This window comes from Myxocyprinus asiaticus, chromosome 21 (assembly GCF_019703515.2).
Source record: "Myxocyprinus asiaticus isolate MX2 ecotype Aquarium Trade chromosome 21, UBuf_Myxa_2, whole genome shotgun sequence".
NCBI lineage: Eukaryota > Metazoa > Chordata > Actinopteri > Cypriniformes > Catostomidae > Myxocyprinus > Myxocyprinus asiaticus.
In genome coordinates this window covers 23,189,255-23,203,648 of record NC_059364.1, presented here as the reverse complement: position 1 = coordinate 23,203,648, position 14,394 = coordinate 23,189,255, and the positions used below count along the sequence as shown (strand labels likewise).

The window sequence follows — 14,394 nt, the reverse complement described above, 5'->3', positions numbered from 1 at the left end:
GTGAGCAGAAGAACATTGTGTCTTGTTTTGTCTATATTCTTGTGCATTAGAAAATTCTGGATATAGTTTTGAAGGATTCATTTGGCCTTGGTGGACCTTTGGCCCAGTGTGCAGGAGTCATGAAGCCCCGCAGACCAAGCTGTGCAGATTCTGGCTCTGAGTCTGATTCCAGAGATCCAGAGAAGTTTGAGAGTGCAGTACGGCGAAGGATGGCGGCCAACGCTCGTGAGAGGAAGAGAATGCAGGGCTTGAACACGGCATTTGATCGCCTGCGCAAGGTTGTTCCTCAGTGGGGCCAGGACAAAAAACTCTCTAAATATGAAACCCTGCAGATGGCCCTGAGCTATATCATGGCCCTCAATCGGATCCTGACCGATGCCAGTAGACACACAGCTCCTCAAAAGGACTGGCTGAATCTTCAGTTTGAAGACCTACAACCAGAGACCTATTCTTGCTTTATGCGATATAACTCGTCCATGGAAAATGACTGCATGCATTCCTCTTTCTCCTATGACTACGAAAGTCTCTAAGTTCTCACTTTGACTCATACGCAATGGTGCGTTAATTTGTATCTTTCTTTACGTAGATACAGGAGTCAGTAAATATGTTTGTATTACTATGTAATATTTAATATTTATGGTTCAGAAAATCAAGTGTTTGATTAGCTTTAATGGAGTCTGAACAATTCTAGGGGTAGAGTTGCATAATTGTTGCAATAAAATAGTTTTTTCTATGCACTTTTATAAAATCTTCCACCAGGTGATGGTATTTGATGACTCCATAAAATCACATTTGTCAATGAATCACTAGGTCAGATGTTTTTTTATTTTTTATTATTATTATTGCTTTGTATAAAATATTTTGTGAATAAAGATGAATAAGATATGAGAACTACACTGTGATCGTCTTTTGCCAAAATGGCATCTTATAAAACATTAATTTAACAATGCATGATCATGAACTAAATACAACATGTTAAATGTTTTGTATTTTGTACATAGTGCTGTTCATCAGTATGCAAATAAACATTGAATTCAAAGACCTTGTGCCAATTAAATACTTCATTGTCTAGTTAAACAGCACATTTTTTACAGAAATATTTCAACAACATTTTTTGTTAATAAATGACAGTCTGAAAGTAGTAATAACAAGTAACAGTCTGAAAATCTAACAAGTAATTTTGGACACACACAATTTTATTATATATAAAATGCTACATTATTCGTTAGTCTATTTATGCTGTTGTTATAACAATATATATTTCCCTCTATTTTGAAACAGCAAGGTTAGCAATGAAATCAAATTTTATTATTGCTTTTTTTTTTTTCTTTTTTTTTTTAATACAAATAAATAGTCTCTCTGGTGTTGTAGCCACACGGAAGAGATAAACACATTTCAGTGAAACCCTCTGTGTCCCAAGATAAGACTGCACCAAACAAATGTCTTTGCTGTCAGTAAAGTGAAGATGTAAATAATGGTTAAACAACACTGAATGACGTCAGAACTGACCTGTGTATCTATTTAGCTGTTTAAAAGATACTATAAAAAAGGAAGGGGAATTAAAAGTTTAAGAATTTATCATTTAAATAACCAAATAATCCAAATTTGTACCTTTTCTATCTGATAGTCATTTTTATTTGGTTCGGCTCATTTCCTAAACCAACAGAACGTTCTGTATTTATAGGTCAAAGATTATCAGGACAGTGAAGAATATAGTTGAAAACTATATTTTCAGACAGAGTGGCACAAGTTTGACTACGGCATCCTTATAATTACTCCTAATCTAGAAAAGAGATTAAAATCTTTGCTGTCCAATGACTGTGTATAAAATGTCTATTCGGTGGTAATGAGGCGTGAACAGCCAGTGCTCAGCCAAAAGCGTGTCCGTGAAGCTTGATACATCCTTCAACTGTCATTACGAGCAACCATAATGTCATGATCACTACACACTAATCTCAGTGAAAGCCACTTCCTTGCATCTTGTTTATAATGCCTGTTAAAATTATTTCTCAACTAGGCCACCACTCATCCATACTTGATTACATGGGATATTGCACTGAACATTCTATCATGGTTTCTGTCATTCTGTGGAACTTACGATGAACACATTTCAGCATCAGTCCACTACAGTAACCTGGTTAAGTATCTGGCTTAAGTTCACAATGATGCCTGTGAGCCCAGTAACTCTCAAGTTTATGATTTAAAAAGCTACCACCAAAATGATCAACATACCGAAACATTCAACATAGGAAAATGACAACCATTTCAGAATACAAAAATATGTCAGAACCTCAGATTTAACTGTTAATTAACTAATTTAGGAACATTTTTGAAACTGGTATTGATTAAACTGTTTAATTAAATTTTTCTGCTCAGTTGCAAGTGGTTTAGTGTGGGTACTGTGTGCTGTATCTTCTACAGATGGCCTCCATGACTCTGATGCTAGGTTGACTGTTGTTGTATGCTCTCTGACAGGTGGTCATCCATAAGTTAATGTTCTTCATCAATGAATATATGTTTATTAATTAGGGGGAACCTATATTGCATCCATATTTAATTGATGGCCACAAAGCAGTTTTTATTTATGCAGTAATTCGTTTATATTCATTTATTTATGGGAATTTCTTCAACAACAGGCACATTGATGGGGCATGGGTTGATAGATTTTAAGTTTTCTTTTTTTATATGAAGGTCACATTAAAGTCTTGGAAACTTTTTACCATGCTACTTTTTAAACAACTTATGTGTGTTTAGTTTTCTTATGTTTTTTTGTGGGTGGTAAATAAATATAGCAGAAAATATTAAGTACAAGTTAGTATTAAATACAAAGTTAGTTTAAGATTGAAGTTGAAAATATTAAGTAAATTCTACATTTGTACTTAATTCAGACATGTAAAAATGAATGCTCTAGCTTAAGTAAATATTATTTATGATTGTTTGTTATCTTCACAATGCATCATCCTATATGAAACCTAAAGGAGAAAACCCTGTCATATATTTGCTAATTGTAAGCAAATTTCACAGGTAAATAAAATAAGTAAATTTTACTTAACTTTTCAAAGCTGGTGTTCACAGCATGCACCGGGCTTGAATAATTAATTAGCTTGCATAATTTTACTGTTTGCAAGTTGATTTACACCAATTTTGTTTAAAATCTTTTTTACGTTTGTTAACTTTTTGTTTTGTGAAGTCTACTCAAAATGACATGTTCATGATCAAAAACATTATCTGTTGCTTGTTACTGTCATCATGCTTTATGCACCAAGTATTGCGAGCGCACGCAGCTCTGGATTTTTTTTTTTTCTATTATTTTCGCTTTCCTGTGGAAGACTTCCATGTGTCATGTGGTACCAGATTTATTACATTAAAAAAAAGCATTGAAATGCCAGTACACTTGCTTTATTCAATGCTTCAATAAAAAATATGGTCTATTAAATTTACTAGCAATTTCTTTGTGATCTTTTTTTCCAATTTTTTTTTTTCTTTTTTTTTAAGTAAACCTCACTCCATTTTATTTTCAGTGTTATTCCATATACAGATTTAAACATTTAAATAAAAAAATCCATCATAAATATATAATATACATAATTTATTATCATTTAAAAACCATAATAATCTTAACAAGGAGTGAAACATTCATAAACCATTTAAAATGTATTGTATGAAATTTATTTCTGTAATATGATAAATTATGACTGCAGTCATATTAACCACATCAAAATTAGTGTGCATAGTTATCAAGGAGACAAAAGTGGGAAAGCATGTTTGAGATATGTGTGAAGAAATGAAAGAAATAACAAGGCAAATATCACTTGTTAATAGAATATTTTTATAATGGGTCATTTCTTATCAAGCTGTCTAATTTTATCATTTATAATTTTGTCTAATTATGCATGAAGTGTGAAAAAAAGTTATTTAAATGTATTTGGATACATACAATGGTAGGTATGAAATGAGCAAGACAAGGGAGTCTTCCATTTTATTCCAAAAATGTATAAAATGTCACTTTGACCCCTAACATTTCCATTACAGAATACTATAAAAAACACCACAGAAAATTTTAGATGTGGTGGAACTGTCCTGGATGTTGACAACGTTGCAGAATTCTCCTGTGATGTATGATCATTGTTAGTTGACAAAATAAATAAACTGGTGAGAGAGCGATAATATTCACTGCAAAAACAAAAAACAAAACTAATTCTTATTGTTTCAACTTAAAAAAGTAAGTGTTTGTGCTGCTGTAAAATTTTAAGTTGTGTCAACTTAAGAGAGAAGGTTGAGGGAAAGTCAACAGAACATAAAGTTGACTTTCAAAGTTGAAATCAATATAACTTGTTAAAAGAGCTTTATGTCTTCTTAAGTAAACTTGACTTTCCTCAGTCAACTTAATTCTGTTTCAACTGAAATAAATATAGCAGTTTAATTACTTATACTATCATTAAATATTACTGATGATAACCATGAAGCAATTGGGGCTATACCATTGTCAGAGTTAAAATAAACTATAATTTAATGAGAAATGGCCAATTGAAAATAAGAGATCAATGTTTTACCCCTCTATCATACTCAGACTTAAGCTTAAGGAGACACACATGGCCTTCAACAGATGGTGACAATCACCAAACACATCGAGTAAATATATGAGCTTTGAATTATTGCATGACAAATAACTGGAGGTGACAACAAACACTACAACCAAGAGCATAAATAAAATCAGCAAGCAGTAAAAAAAATGTAAAGTAAGATAATAACACTGCAATATAATGTATTCATGCTGCAGAAAATGCTGGGAATCCGAATACGTGAGCGTGATTTGCATATTTCAATTGATCTATATTTTAAAAGTTCAATAACTTATCACAAGTTTAGTCAACAAAAACTTGGATAATTGAATTATCTCAACAAGATCAATCTAGGGCACTACAAACTCAAAAGTTATGTGTGTTATACTGTATATAAATATACTGTTATATTTTTACAGTGTTATACTGTAGTTGATGGAATATCCTTATATCCATTGACCAAAGTTTGATCACAATAACTAATCAACATTAGTATAATATGAATGTTGTAAGCACAAACAGATGGCCATTGATCAAAATATATCAGGTGTCGTAAAAATGATAACCTAAAAACTGTTCTTCTTGCAACAACGTCTAAATGAACTGACTTTATTCAAGTCAAAAGTATTATATAACATGCCTGAATCAACCTGCCTACATTAGTTTCGACCAACAAAAGTACTTTTTAAAGGTTAGATCAGGTAGAAACAACACATGTTCACTTTTACACTGTAGTTTAAAAGCTTGTAATTTCTACATGCATCTATGAAAAAGTATTCATCACGGTCTTTGCATGTCTAAAACAATATGATGCAAAATCACGAGTTCTGTATTGTCAGTGATGCTATTCCTGGATCTCAAGCAAATATCTCAGTATTCTTAATTGAAGGACTGTGATTTTTAATGGATCTGTAAACAAAAGATCAGCCCCTCCTTCCACAGAACCATTGCCCTGCTCTATTCGAGTGGGTTCGAGCAGAAAGGTATAAATGCAGGTGGAGCCTATCCTTGGCCAAAGGCTTCACTTGAGTATTACTTGTTAAACCCATCTACTTACACCTCTCTACTCACCACCACCATGCAACACCTTAATAACCGGCCAGAGAATCAACTAGGCAGCACAGTGGGATGCGAGCTGGACAACTTTGGAAAAGGAGCCTGGGTGAATCAGGCCTATAATGGGTCTCCTCCACCTATCAAACACCCCATCAGCACCATATACAGCCCTCAGCCTATGTTCCACAGCTCTTTGGAGGCCATGAACCAAGTGAATATGCCTAACCCCTATTCGGCCGAGAATAAAGTGTTTGCCCAGCCGACTGGCGAGAAGAAATCTGGATGCTGTTCCTTTATTTTGAGAGCACTCAAAGGTAAGGGAGGATGTGTCTGTAGAAAGCGCTACCATATTGTTGTTGTTCTATCTGATCTAACCTTTAAAAATAACTTTTTTGAGTGTAACCTAATGTTGTCGGGTTGATTTATTCATATAAAATAATCTTTTTGATTTGAATAAAACCAGTTTATTTTGATGTTACTACATAAAATACATTTATAGTTTACTAGACAAAACATTTTACAGTGTGCAGCTAGTAAATGATAAGAATGTCATGATAGTACTGTGCCATCAACTACTTGACTATTGTTTTTAAAGGCTGTTATTGATAAAAGTGGAGCAACACATCTCCTTATTTTCTCTTCTTTTATTTTAAAACTTTACACTTCTACATTTCTATATTTACTGAAGCATTGTTATCTTTTTCTATGATTTGGAAGAGAGGAAAATGTATTCCAACAAAACCCAGATCATATTTGGGGTGTACCTAATATTGTTCATATGATTTTGTGTTATATTGCATCAAATAAAAAAGTGTTTGATTTGGTAGGGTTGTGGGGAACAGCTCTAACCAAGGACACGAAGGAGAATCCTGAGCTGTTGGTCAAAAACAAATTCAAAGAACTGCTGGTCTACATCGTTTTCTTAGTGGATTTGTGTCTGTGTAAGTATCAGGCTAGATGAATATAGCAGATATAATATGTCCTGTCTAAATACAGTGTTTTCATTTATGGCTACCTGTTAGGAAAGTTCGATCTCGATCATAAATACCTGTAGGGGTTTGGAAACACTGAAATGAATAATTGATAATAAATAAATAAATACACAGAGCAGTAGGTGTGGATATTAAAGATCACTTTGTGGAAATTCCATGAAATCCTTTGACATTAATATGTATTAATGTAATATTGTTAAAATGTCTTTAGATTGCTCTTTTGTCAATTATTGTGCTGGTTAACTGATCCCTGTTCCTCCCACTATATTGTGCGCTATTATCACCAGAGATCTGTATCAGCCTAAGTGGTTATTATAAAATGTCCGGCATTGTCCGGTGGAAAATAAGGCCTGAAAGGAACACAAGCTGGACCCTGCTGTCTTTTACTGATAAGAGCTCAGTTCATGCAATTGAGGCTTTGTCTATGCTGGATTCACATTGTTCAAGCAAGCTATTTGTGTCTGTTTAAACAAATGACCCTCTCCTCATCCGTGCCACCAGCTTGCGTGACGTGAGCACTGCTAATGGATGAAACTTAAAATGAATTGATGTCTTTTATCTGTGTGAGAGTGAATGGTGTAGCACGCCTGTGCAAAGAGCAATAAGTGATGATTGTTGACTGATTATAAACATGTTTCTTTTGCAGTGACCTATGGTATGACCAGCAGCTCCACCTACTATTACACAAAAGCAATGACTGATCTCTTTGTGAATTTACCAGGAGATAGTGGAGTCAGCTTTTCTTCCATTGGCAGTATGAATGATGTCTGGATAGTGAGTTCTAATTATTTATCTTATTCCAAAGTGAATAAAGTCAGGTCTGAAGTCAGATTTGAAGCATACAGTGGTCCCAAAAAGCATTTGGACACCAAACCCAGACTCAAACATGTATAAATATCTTTGCATTATGTAACAAAATATCAAATCAATGGCATTTATTTTAAAGAAATATAGTGCAAACACACTTTTCAAGCAAAACATTTCACAATATCACACATTATATGTTTCAAATGATAAAACAATAGATATAGTATTTGGACACTTTTTGGTTGAAACATGTCCATAGTTTGTGTAATAAACTACACCTAATTAGTTAGCAGAACTCAAAAAATTTGAGGCAGTCAGTTTTTTTTTCAGTTGGTACTAAGCATGCATGTTAATTGCTCCTGCCTTGAAATATTGAGTATGCTACCTCATACATTTTAATGGCACTTAACTTTAAATGTAACTCTTTGGCTGAGCTTTAAATTATCATGTAAGCTCAACTTAAATATTTCAAGTAAAGAGAAATTAACTAGCAGTAAATACTAGAATGCTAAATGCATGCTATTTGGAAACAATATGCTTTGATTAGCATTGTAATTGCACAAGTAAAACAATATACTGTAGACATTTTTTTAAATTGTACCTGTCCTCAACCTAAGCTCAATCTCTACTATTCACCGTAATGGTAACCCCCCCAAAACTGTAACATAACAGAAACTCTTCTAAATAACCCAACAAAACATTAAACATACATTCATCTTGCACAAACATACATTATATTACACTTAATTTGAACATTTACATTGAACATTGTCGAGTGGCATGCAAAGCATGCCGTGAAATAGAAATCCCCTGCCCAGTTTCAGTTAAATTTAAGTTCCTGTAAATTTAAAGAGACAAATTCATTAAACTCAAAACAATTCAGGTTACTTAAAAGGTGTCAGTTTCGTGAACTCAAAAGAAGGAGAACGTTCTAAATAAGGTTTTTTGTGTGATTTTCCTCACTCAAAACAATGAATTATTTTGAGCATTAGGTTTACAGTGTGCCAGTACACCTGTGTGAACTGACTGAAACATCCACTAAAAATCTCTTTGACATCAGTTGATTATAAGTATTGAATAAATGGCTCAAAAAAGAGAATGTGGCTCTGAAAAAAAGGTCTAGCATCAATTGTTTGCAGATGCCAGTTGGTTTAATATTTTGTATATAATGAAATCAATACATTTTTATGTGTGACTTAGTGTCCAAACTGGGCCACTGCATTTTTTTTAATAAAAGGATTAAATTACTACATAATAAAATGTCAGGTTATGTTAGGCCATTCCTGAAAACCTACACTAATATACTCAGTTTGAAATTGTAATGGGACAGATTTGTGATAACACCACCCCTCTAACCTGCATTTTTACCTTTACTCTTTTCAGTACATGGAAGGCCCTCTACTTGATAGCCTGTATTGGACTAAGTGGTATAATGACTTGCCTCTTGAGAATGGAAATCAGTCCTTCATTTACTATGAGAATATGTTGTTAGGTGTCCCTCGCATTCGACAGCTAAAAGTGAAGCACAACTCCTGCAAGGTGCACAAAGACTTTCAGCAGGAAATCACAGATTGTTTCGATGTGTACAGTGACAAGAAAGAGGACGACAGCATGTTTGGGCTGATCAATGGTACAGCGTGAGTAACATCTGTCTTCCCATTGAAAAGAAAAATCAGAAATGAGATCTCTTTAATATCTCGATTGTTTCTGCAAGACAGCAATGAGTTTACATTTAGAGCAACTGAAGAATTTGCTGCTCCTGATTGGGTCTCCTGCTACTCAGATCATAGTAATCTCTGTGAAATTTGTGATATTGCATAGTAGAAATTTGGAAATGTGTCCTCAAATTTCTCTATTAAGGTTTTGCAATGAGTTTACTTATAAAATATAATGTCATTACTCTGCAGCTGGCAGTACCACACAGAAAGGGAGATTAAAGGGTCAAATCACTGGGGGTTGCTGAGCACATACAGTGGAGCAGGATATTACCAAGACCTGACAAAGACCAAAGAAGAGAGTGCTTCTATTCTGGTGGATCTCAAAGACAACCTGTGGCTTGATCGTGGAACTCGGGCTCTGTTTGTTGACTTTTCTACATACAATGCCAATATCAATCTCTTCTGTGTTGTAAGGTACTAGTATTTGACCTTAAACAACACCATACATGCACTTTGAGTCATTTTTCTGAATGTCCAAAATTGTACATGTGGTCAGACATTTTGTTATTTTAGTCAATGAAATAGCATTTTTTTTTAACATCTATTTAACACGATCTGTTCTTTTCAACGTACAAAGCAGAAAAAATACATAATTTCTGATAAGTAAAATTAATTATCTCAAAAGAATGTTTTCTTCTTCATTTAGATTAGTGGTGGAATTTCCAGCTACTGGTGGAGCAATTCCATCCTACCAGATTCGCACTGTGAAGCTGATTCGTTATGTCACCACCTGGGATTACTTTATCATCGGCTGCGAGATTGTGTTCTGTGTGTTCATATTCTATTACATTGTGGAGGAAATTCTGGAATTCCGAATCCATAAACTGTCCCATTTCAGCAGCCTCTGGAACATTCTAGATTTAGTGGTGATACTGGTATGAGAAAATAAATCATAAGCACAAAATATTGGTTTTAATATATAATTTCTGGTCTTAGTAAATGTCCCTATTAATATTTATCACATATATTTGTAAACAGTGTTGGGTAAATTACTCAAAATAAGTAATCCACTAGAAATGACTAATTACTTCTCTAAAAAATGTAATCAGATTACTTTAATGATTACTTCATCTACAAGTAATCACATTACAAATTATTTTACTTTTAAGTTACTTTTAAAATCACTTTTCCTAGAAAGGTTTTTGGTTTCCACTCCAATTCAAAATGCCTATATTTTCTCATTCATTGTTGCACACCCTTCAGCTGTCACAGAAACACTAACAGACGTACATATGAATTCAAATTTTAAATGTATTACACATATTGCTTTAGTGCAACTAATGTACTTAAAAGTAATTACATTAATAGAAAGTCAGTAACTGTAATCTGATTACAATAATTTAAAATGTAATGTAATACACTAATTTTTTGACTGAAAGTAATTAGATTACATGAACTAATTACTTTTTAATCGGATATACCCAACACCGTTGGTAAACATTATTTGAAAACAGCAGAATCAAGTAACTGTGTGTTCTTTTGCAGCTTGCTGTTGTTGCAATAGCTTTCAGTGCATTTCGGACGGTGAAAGTGAATGAGTTACTTGGAAAGCTTCTAGAACAACCAAACATCTATGCTGATTTTGAGTTTCTTGCATTTTGGCAAACCCAATACAACAACATGAATGCAGTAAACTTGTTTTTTGCTTGGATAAAGGTAATATTTTTTAAATTAAAAAAATATTTAAAATAACATTCCATAAAATGGGAGTTTCAAATTAACCAATTTTGATATTATGATGTTTTAATCTCTACAGATATTCAAGTACGTCAGTTTTAATAAGACGATGACCCAGCTCACATCCACCCTGGCACGGTGTGCTTTAGACATCTTTGGATTTGCTATTATGTTCTTCATTGTGTTCTTTGCATATGCTCAGCTGGGTTACCTGCTCTTTGGAACAGAAGTCGAATTATTCAGCACATTTAACAAGTGCATGTAAGGATTTTTTTTTGTTTGAATTCTATGTACAGTATAAATAAATGTTTGTATGCTTATTGAGGCACTCAGAAATATTATAAAATCTTTATAAAACTTTCATTAAAGAAAATAGATAAATACAAGTCATATCCTCTGTTTTAAGAAAGCAAATGTTAATCATTTTTTTTGTCCTCAGTTTCACCCAGTTTCGAATCATCCTTGGGGATTTTGACTATAATGCCATTGACAGGGCAAACAGAGTACTTGGACCAATATACTTTTTCTCCTATGTGTTCTTTGTCTTCTTTGTGTTGCTGGTAAGTCATCCGGAGTCAAACAATTAATTTACAATGAATTAATTTTTCTACAGCATAAATGCCTCAATTAACCTGGTGATTTTGATTTAACAGAACATGTTTCTGGCCATCATTAATGACACATACTCCGAGGTGAAGTCAGAGCTCGCTTCTCAGAAAACTGAATTCCAGATTTCGGACCTCATCAAACAGGCAAGTGATGAAAGGTCATCTAGAGCATGGGACCTTAGCTACGTGTTAATCCAAGTTTATTTTTGAAAAATTGTTCAGCCACCGTAAAAGCCAGTATTATTGTGTTTCAACTGTTTTAATGCACAAGTAAAAAGTGCACTAAAAGTGAATAAATATAATTTATGCTTCAATTTCAGAGTTATACAAAGACCTTTATGAAACTGAAACTTAAAAAGGAAAAGATCTCTGATGTTCAGAAAGCTTTGGATTCAGGTTCAACTGACCTGGAGTTTAAAGACTTCAGGGATGCTTTGAAAGAGTAAGTAAAAATCTTTTTTTCTTTAAAAAAAACAAAAAACAAAACAAAAAAACCATTGATGTTTAGTAGCAGTAATGATGCACAGAGAATTTATTCTCTTTGTGTATCCCACTTGTCAGAATGGGTCATGATGATCAGGAGATCTCAGCTGCTTTCAACACATTTGACCAAGATGGGAACCAGACTTTGGACAAACAGGAGCAGGAGAGAATGAGACAAGATCTGGAGGAAAAAAGGGTGTGCTTTGCTTGGGCTTTTTAATTCTATGAAAAATATGCATGGTGATATAAATGATTATTTGAGTGTCAGATTAGGTTTTGAGAGAAAGATTTAGATATTTCTAAATACATTTTAACTTAAAAAATTTTTTCTTCAAATAGGATGCGCTCAATGAAGAGCTTCGTAATATTGGAAACACGTCAGAGGACCATGGAGAGAAGACAGAGGAGTTTCAAAGGTTTTGTACAGAATACTGAAACGTGTTCTCTTAGTGTCGTAATTTAATGCCTAAATCGACTTCATTAGAATTAAATTTAAGCGAAAAGTTAAGGGTTTAGATTTATATGGAAACTTACTGATGGCTTGATTGATTTCTGACTTGACAACTGCATACATTATCAAAAAATATATAAAAACTATATAATATCTGTACAGTATATCCACTAATGTCCATTGTTGATATGCTGCCATTGTACATGGTCTAATGTTTTTTTTAATTTTTTTATATATATACACCAGGCTTGCTCAAAAAGTTGCTCAGCTTGAAAATGCTGTGGCCACTATAACATCCAAAGTTGATGCCGTTATGGAAAAAATGAGACTTCAGACTTCCAAAACAGAAAACAGAGACACAATGGATAGGATGACTAGAGATGATGTGAGTGTTTAGATCTTAAAGGGTTAGTTCAACCAAAAAGAAAACTTCTCTTATCATTTACTCACCCTCATACAATCCAAGATGTGTATGAATTAATTTCTTCTGCTGAACACAAAGATTTTTAGAATACTATTTCAACTTGCATTGTATGGACCTACAGAGCAGAGATATTTTTTCTAAAAATCTTAATTTGTGTTCAGCAGAAGAAAGTCATACACATCTGGGATGGCATGAGGGTGAGTAAATGATGAGAGGATTAAAATTTTGGGTGAACAAACCCTTTAACATTTATTATGGTTACATTATACTTCTTCATATTATTTAAAGTACTCTTGAGGTTATAATACAAAGGAATTCTTTCATGCCAAAGACATGAAAAATATGTGCTTCATATTAGAACCAGGACATATTGTAATTACAGTCACTGATATTTTTTTTTTCTAGATTATATAAAATACATGAATCATATTTGTATTATAGAAAAAAAAAGAAAAGAAAAAAACACTTTGCTGCTGTATTGTGACAGGAATCAAGGCCAGCTTCAGGAGGAAATATTCATGTAAACCTGGAAAGAGTCCTGGCACAGGGGCTACCAGCCTGGTCACCAGCTGCTCCAGTGGGAAATGTAAGGAATCGTTTATTCCCAGATGTAGGACGGCCAGTCATCACTGAGAACAGTAGTTCTGCACGTCACTGATTCATCAAAAACTGAGTTTTGAAATAGGATAATATGAGAGGTTTAATCCAAGCCTGATCTGTGGATAAACAGACCCAGACTCTGACAGTAGAGAGGACGGTATTATTTTTTAGAATATATGTTAGTACCCTATGTTAGCAGTGGAAACAGAAATATGCTTATAATACTGACTGTTTAACACTTGTGCAGCTTCTAATGCACTTTAAGAAGAGGTGATATGATTGGCAGTCTGATTATATTCCACAGAACCGCTTGATTAATGGTTTGGCACAGTGTACTTGCTGTATTGTAGTGTTTAAAAACCGTTTCAACTTGTTTCTGGGAGTTTAAACTATATCAGGCCAGATCTCTTTAGATTACTATTATTAATTTGATCACCTTCCTCTCTGTTAATACTGAGCTTTCATGATTACTATTAGTTATTGTGAAACAAGTGTTTATGTACAGAACCAGAGCTAAATCATATTTTAAGTAAATGCTGATTTCGTATCTCTGTTGATATTTAATCATATGGCAAATTTGCGGATTAGATTTGTGTCTTGTATTCTTTCCCATCATATAGTATGGAAGCTTCGTGGAGAGCTAAATTTAGATGGTACAGCATGACTGTTACATTTATCATAATGCTCTGAAAACACAAAGTGAAATGTATACTTTTATAACAAACAGTCTTGGGAAAGTTCTCATTTACTTTTAAAGATATCTTAAGGACATAATCTCTTTATCCTGATTGTTCTTAGTGTATTTTACAGTGTGAATGCCAGTTTATATATTTATTAATCTTTGAACAACATGGCTAGATCATGTGTATTTAAAAAAGATTGTAATATTTCTCTCTTTTTCCTGTTTAACAATAATTATAGGTAAATAAATACTTGAAATTACAAAACAAATGATTTCCTAATTTACTACATGGACACCAGAGCATTCTTCAGTTTGAAAGGAAAAAAAAGAATTC

General features: G+C 33.4%; 2 protein-coding genes across 2 annotated transcripts; both read left to right on the top strand.

Moving 5' to 3' along the window:
* atoh7 (atonal bHLH transcription factor 7) lies at positions 1 to 615 on the top strand. The gene has a single exon (XM_051648682.1). The coding sequence runs from the start codon at positions 120 to 122 to the stop codon at positions 528 to 530; it is 411 nt and encodes a 136-aa protein (XP_051504642.1). The 5' UTR covers positions 1 to 119; the 3' UTR covers positions 531 to 615.
* A 5,016-nt stretch (positions 616 to 5,631) lies between these two features.
* Positions 5,632 to 14,206, top strand: pkd2l1 (polycystic kidney disease 2-like 1). Its single transcript, XM_051648652.1, has 15 exons — positions 5,632 to 5,932; positions 6,446 to 6,559; positions 7,257 to 7,384; positions 8,801 to 9,054; positions 9,325 to 9,549; positions 9,782 to 10,010; positions 10,621 to 10,791; positions 10,892 to 11,073; positions 11,252 to 11,372; positions 11,466 to 11,564; positions 11,741 to 11,862; positions 11,982 to 12,099; positions 12,243 to 12,319; positions 12,601 to 12,739; positions 13,266 to 14,206. Exons 1-15 carry the CDS (start codon positions 5,641 to 5,643, stop codon positions 13,434 to 13,436), a joined length of 2,442 nt encoding a protein of 813 aa, XP_051504612.1. The 5' UTR covers positions 5,632 to 5,640; the 3' UTR covers positions 13,437 to 14,206.
* Positions 14,207 to 14,394: the final 188 nt, after the last annotated feature.

Coding starts and splice junctions, on each gene's coding strand:
- atoh7 (XM_051648682.1), top strand. CDS start 120: ATGAAGCCCCGCAGACCAAGCTGTGCAGATTCTGGCTCTGAGTCTGAT.
- pkd2l1 (XM_051648652.1), top strand. CDS start 5,641: ATGCAACACCTTAATAACCGGCCAGAGAATCAACTAGGCAGCACAGTG. Junction 11,074..11,251: donor AGCACATTTAACAAGTGCAT/GTAAGGATTTTT, acceptor TTTTGTCCTCAG/TTTCACCCAGTTTCGAATCA. Junction 11,863..11,981: donor TTCAGGGATGCTTTGAAAGA/GTAAGTAAAAAT, acceptor CCCACTTGTCAG/AATGGGTCATGATGATCAGG.